Source organism: Puntigrus tetrazona, chromosome 19 (genome assembly GCF_018831695.1).
Source record: "Puntigrus tetrazona isolate hp1 chromosome 19, ASM1883169v1, whole genome shotgun sequence".
NCBI classification, from domain to species: domain Eukaryota; kingdom Metazoa; phylum Chordata; class Actinopteri; order Cypriniformes; family Cyprinidae; genus Puntigrus; species Puntigrus tetrazona.
This window is the reverse complement of record NC_056717.1, coordinates 4,049,676-4,056,304: the sequence shown is the minus strand read 5'-3', so window position 1 is coordinate 4,056,304 and position 6,629 is coordinate 4,049,676. Positions and strand designations below refer to the sequence as shown.

Below are 6,629 nucleotides of genomic sequence, written 5' to 3'. Positions count from 1 at the left end.
GCTCTCAAAGCTCTGGCCTTTGATAATACCTAGAATATCAAAATCGATCATGTGGCGGCAGATCCTTTTCCTATCTAGCACCTAAACTCTGGAACAATCTCCTAACTCTGTTCGGGAAGCAGACACACTCTGCCAGTTTAAATCTAGATTAAAGACACATCTTTTTAACTTAGCCTACACATAACACACCAACACACTTTTTATTATTAAATCCATAAAGGATTTTTAGACTGCATTAATTATATCAGCTGAACTGGGAACATTATTTCTAAAATACGTATGTACTTGTGACATCGTAAAAAGAATGGCATCTACGCTAATATTAATCCCGTTTCTTTCTTAATCTGTTTCACAGTTTGTATCCAGACTAGATGGTGGATCAGCACCCAGAGATTATGTTCATCAGAGACCAGAACACCTAGATGCGCACCGTGGACAGATTTTCTCCATTCATGGATGGGGTTTTGGTTCTTTCCTCTGGCTTGCTTTGTTGGGGACACGTAACTTCTAGTGATTATCGTCCGAATTGATTAAAGAGATCGTCTCTGCATTTAATAACAAATTGTTCAATCTCGTCATTATACATCCCTATCATTGTGTTCTCCAAATTTATACTGTACAGTGCCTTGATTCAACCTATTTTGTTAAAAGCGCTTATATAAATAAAATGATTGATTCATTTATTGATTGATGTACTAACGGGAAATCTCTATATAAAATGTTAAGTGGTAATTATGTAACAAATCATTTAAAAATCAAACACATCACCTCCATATTTTAAACTGAGAAGAAAATCACCTGTCAATTTTGAGCAAATGAAGAATAAATTCATACTAGCATACACATGTAGCACATCTTTTATTCTTTTTGGAATGTTTTCCTGGACCTCTGCAGGCTTCTTTGTAAATTAAACTGTATATTGTTTGTTATGTTGACAGACAAAAAGTTACATTCAGGTGCAAAGAAGATATGTATTTTTAATAACGTAACTTAAAAATATAAATAAAAATTGTTGCTTACGCTCATATTAACCAGAACTTAACAGTTGGTTCTGAAGACATTATTATTTGTTCAATATTTTTAAAAAAAAAAAAAAATCATAAAACAATAAGAATATTTTACTTTAATTTGCTTTTGTGTTTATAAACAACAAAGAAGCAATATGAAGTTTTAAAAGATCATTGCTGTCTTCATTGGTTGTACTAAAATAAATGAACATGATTTAATGAATTAATTGAACTGGATTACTTACAAGCAATCAACAGGCCATTATGCATTTTTTTTATTATTATTGTATTACTCGTGGGTTAATCCACAAGAGCATGTTTAAACTTAATTATTATACAATCAAATGAATAAAAGTACAAATCCTTAAGATGTCCTTTGTTTCACATCTTTCAATGATTGCTTCATCACTCATTCACAATCTAAAGGATGTTAAACTGATATACTTTAATACAGCATTGTTCAGAAATACATATAACATAATCTTTAAGGCAGATATGAGCCAGCTTGTTTTAAGTTGTTTTTCAGATGTTACTTACCTGTTATTACTTACCTGGTGAGATTATTTTTTTATTATTTTAATTAACATTCAGTGTGATGAATATACAGTAGTAAATCGAGAGGGTTAATTGGGGCTTAATAATGGTTTAAAAAGGTTTGCCCCCTTCACAGCTGTCATGGAGGCCAAAATTAGTTATAGACAACCAACATCACTTTTTGTGCTAAACAAGAGGTAAAGTATTCTAACATGGGGGTCTATGGGATTGACTACCATTTGGAGCCTGTGTCTAGTGGCCAGTCAGTGAATTTTAGTTTAGTGCTGGGTACTGTCACATTCTCTGGAATTTGTTATTGTTTTTGTCGTGTGCCATGTGTTCCGTCTGACCTAATTTAGTTTATTGTCTTTAGCTGTGTGTGATTAATTTAGTGATTTACCTGGTGTATTTAAGTCCTGTGGTTTCAGTTCTGTTTGTCCGATCTCGTCTTTATTTGCGTGTGATTTTGTCCGATCTGCCTGCCTGTCTGTATTTATATTGTTTTTGCATCTCTGAGTACATTAAAACGCTTTATTTTCATTTACACTCGTTGTGTGCTCTCCTGCTTATCACACACCTGACAGGTACACACCACAAGATTATCAGGCTGATTTTAAACGATTTCCCCTCTTCCGACAATCCTAGGTAATGTCTCAATTATCTTTGTGGATCTAAAGATTATCTCATCAGATTTTCCTGTGGTGTGATATGTGTTAAGAGTGACTGAATCTGCTCGGAAAAACAATGTGTCCTGGAAAACACATTTATTCTCAAGTCTCGAGAGATTTTGTGAGGACTCTGTCTTCATCACATTGCTGCACCCCACACACTATATAGTGAAAATAGTGAAATCTAGGACATTTTTCTCCTCATGTTTGCGGTCTCTCACATTTTGAAAGTCTTATAAGATTAAAAAATCTTTTAGTATATAACTTTAGTCACCTGTTTGAATTAAGAGAGAGAGACTGGAAGGCTGCCTCCTGGTTATATAAACTGAGAAACATACAATCTGAAAACTATAAACCATTCCTATTTTGCTTCAGTTAAAGGCAAGGCGACTTGAGTCACAGGTGGATTGTATGTTTGTCATGGTAGGTGGGCACAGTTTCAACGACCAGGCACCTCAACTCCATTCTACCTCTTTGTCCATTTTCTATTATCTGATAATGATGAACGGTGATACGTTGCCAAAATGGTCACAGACACTATGTACATGTTTTATACAGTCTATGATAACACATTTTTGTATATTGTATGTATGTTGGATTCAGTGGTTGCAGTGTCAGAATCTTGAAGCCCGAGGCAAGAAGCTGTAGGACCAGGGTATCTTTGAAAGGGTCCCTGTCTCCTAACCTCTGTGGTACTTATGACTCTGATGTCAGGAAACTTTAGTGGACAATCTCTCATTGATAAGATCTTTGGGACCCAGTTACCCATGGCAGAAAAAATTGGAGAGGCAATGTAAGCAGCAATAACAGGAACTTTTATTATTTCTGGAGTGACCCTGAAAGGATTCATCACTGACGAGTAGTTCAGCAAGGCGCTTAAACTACTGTCTCGGGCCAAGGCGCCAGACGCAACCATGGCCTGCCAGCCCCGCAAGGCGCTAGGACTGGAGGGATGAAGGGGCTAACTTAAACCATTCGTGTAAGTGCATCTCATCCAGGTGAAGCCTCTGCTCTGGGTCACTCTTTAGGCAACCTCGAATAAAACGACAGCATTCTGTGAAGAAAGATGGAGAGAATTTTACACTTGCTCTCTAAGTTGCAAAACTTGGAGATACTTTTTTTAAAGCCGCTGTTTTCTCAGTTTTGCATTTGCTCTTCTTTTGTACTAAAGCTCTCACCGTCGGAGATGCCTGGCTCTTCCCACGCATCGGCATCCATCAAACCGATGTCGCTGCTGTCTGGGAAAAGTCTGGTCATCATCCGAAACAGCAGCACCCCCAGCGACCACACTGTGGCCTGCTTCCCGTCGTACTCGCCCTTCTCGATGTACTCCGGAGGGCAGTACCTTGCTGTCCCTGCAGGAAAACGTTTGTCACATGTGAAAGTCTGCTCTACCAATGGAACTTAATTTTAATGACAAATTACACTATGACTGGGTTTTTTCTTCTGAGAAAGCTGTTAGTTGTGAGTCCCATCTAAACAGAGTGCTCATTAAAATCCCAAACTACGTTCAAGAAATAATACATACCACTATAGGTGGTGTAGGAGGTCTTTTAAGGAGGTCTCCACAGCCAAAATCGATAAGTTTGACCTCTAGGGTCTCTACGTTGACCAGGATGTTTGGCATTTTGATGTCCCGATGGAAGACACTCTTGGAACAGCAAGCAGCAGCAGCATCGGTCACCTGCCGCATGAAATGACGTGCCATCTCCTCGCTGAAGTGGCCATCGTAATGCATCCAAAAACTGAGCATGTCCATGCAATGCGAGGGCCGCTCTAGGACCATAATGTACTGGTCCGGTTGGTCCTCCCAGTCCAGTAGCTTTATGATGTGGGGACAGCTGGGGCCTTGATTGGCCATGAGAGTTAGGGCCACCTCCAGAGGAACTGGTCTGGGATGCTCAGGCTAGAAAAATTATGTTTTTTGTATGACTGTACACTGATACCCTGATACAGCATCTGTTGTCTCATTGAGGACATGAATATATAAACAACAAAAACTTAATAAAAACTTAATAAAATATTTTTATTGCTGTGAAAAACTTCTGAAAGTTCTGATGTCTACTTACAAGGCTTAAGTACGGCTCGTTCTCTGTCTTCACCGTGAACTTCACAGCCACTGGAAGGCCGTCTTCACGGGCGGGTCCTTCAAAAACGGAGCCGCATCCTCCTTCTCCCAACTTCTTGCCCATAGAATATTTCCAGCAAATGCGGTCTATTAAAACATAATAATTATTCATTATTAAAGATGAATACAGTGTACCTGAAGATGGCATACCATACTTATTCATACTAAATTCTATATTTATTTCAATGACTTCAAATTGTTTGAATATATGGAATATATGTAGTGTTTGAACAATGAAATATGAGAAATGAGAAGAAATGTTACAGCTGCAAAATGACACGCTGTCCTATAATAAATATGAGAAGAACGCTTGTTTTGAACACAACCGTAAAGTCAGACTCGGTTCTCATTATCTTATCACAGTCCAGCTGTCTCTGCACACCTGGACTGTCCTGATCTTGAAGCTGGACGTCCTCCACTTGCTGGTCCTCAGCAGTGACAGCAGGGACAACAGCAGCACTGGAAGGAAGCTCCTGATGATCGCCGTCCTCTACAGTAGTTACGACGTCCTGAAGAGAAGTCTGATCTAAAGCGAGGAACATCAACCAGAGCTTGTTTTAATAAACACAGATGAAATATTGCAGACTTGTATTAGCAATAGCAGGGTGAATACTTTTGACATCTTCAAAATATGGTTAATATGTTTTTTTGTGTGTGTAAATGACATTCTTGATGTACAAAGCTTCTGGAGCATGTCAGTTACCATCAGTGCACCTCCTGGATGGGACCGTGTCCTGCTCCACCTCTCCCTGCTCCACCTGCTCATCCTGAGCACTGGTGGATTTCGGGTGGGGGAAACAAGAGAAGAAAGCAGCAAACTTCCGAAACCACTTCTGTTTCTGCCTCTTCTTCTTGCTTTTCTCTCCCTTTCTCTCTTTCCCGCCTCCCTCGCCGTCAGGACGAGGATGGAGCTCCACCGAGCGGTCGGTGGGTGTCCTCTCACGTCCTCCATCCGCCGCTTTTTACGGGATACTCGCAACAAACGAAAAAACTCCATCACAACTGTAAAAACTGCTCCAACAACGTTAACTACACTGAACTCCTTACTCGCTACAAGCGGAGCAGGTGAGTTTCGCGCTTTATATAGAAGCACGTGACGTTCTAAATTATTTTATTACGCCATAAGGATTCATGATCCGAGAATTCTGTAAGATTCCAAAAAAAAAAAACAAAAAAAAAAAAAAAAAAAAAAAAACTGTAAGATACCCACAAACATTAAACAGTGGTGTCTAATGATGAATGATGTAAAATTATATATATTAAATGCGCGCGCGTGTGTGTGTGTATAAATGTAACGTTTTTATTAATATGTTTTCCTTTAGAATATTCTTCTGTATTTTTACAGATCTCGGTTACAGGTGTGGCCTGATGAGACTTTGTATCTCATGTTATTAACAGAAAAAAGCAAGGGATTGTCAAGGAAAACAATAAATGTACAATATTGATTTCGATATATAAAAAAAAAAACGAACATGACAATTGTACATTTCTCTCTTCAAATGCAGCCATAATTCTGTGTTCATGTGGAGACGGAGCTGTAGATTTTGGGTCTGTGGAGACTCCGCTGTTCTGTTACAATAGAATGGCTCATTCATTCAAAGCAAGCATGTCGAAAAGGGTCTGCAACATGGATTGAGAGCACACCGTCTGAGTAATACAGCATGTTTTGATAGAGACATCTGGGAATTTTTCGCAGTTTTGTGTACAGTGCATGTGGACCAGAGGCTCGGCCGTCCCCCAGATCTAGCGTCGTCCACGGATTCAGGTCGGGGTCCAGGTTTTGTGGCCAACGGTTCAGACATTCAACGCAACATTCCACCTCTTGGCACTCATCTTTTCTTGAAAAAAAAAAGGAAAAGAAAAAATCAAAACAGGCAAAAGAAATCCAAAAAAATAAATGAATACAAGAGGGAAAAAGTTAAGAAAATTTATATTTATTCAAGTTTGACTTGAAAAAAGGTTGCAAGTATATTTGATTTTCTTCTCGTTCTAAAGAAAATGTTCTAAAAACGGATCCCGTTGGATGGTGCTGTACGAAGTGGACTGGACCGTGTTCATTCTCGTTGTGTTGTTCAATGCAGCAGACACTGGTTGAATGAGGAGCGAGGTCACAGTTTGTGGAGATGGGAAAATTGCCACACAATATGAATTTTTAATTGTTCCTTGTTTTGAGAGAATAAAATTCATTTACTAATCCCTGTGTTTGTCTGCCATCGTTCTCCAGCATAACATGCTACCAAAAAAAATTACTAAAACACCACTTAACATGCTGCAGAGCATCTAGACACCAGT

General features: G+C 39.0%; 1 protein-coding gene across 1 annotated transcript; it reads right to left on the bottom strand.

Moving 5' to 3' along the window:
* Positions 1-3,147: 3,147 nt before the first annotated feature.
* Positions 3,148-6,395, bottom strand: LOC122323824 (serine/threonine-protein kinase pim-1-like). Its single transcript, XM_043217928.1, is given in 9 exon segments — positions 3,148-3,263; positions 3,388-3,564; positions 3,738-3,761; positions 3,764-4,115; positions 4,279-4,420; positions 4,671-4,863; positions 5,041-5,295; positions 5,982-6,175; positions 6,373-6,395. Coding segments are annotated over 9 exon segments (1,476 nt in total).
* Positions 6,396-6,629: the final 234 nt, after the last annotated feature.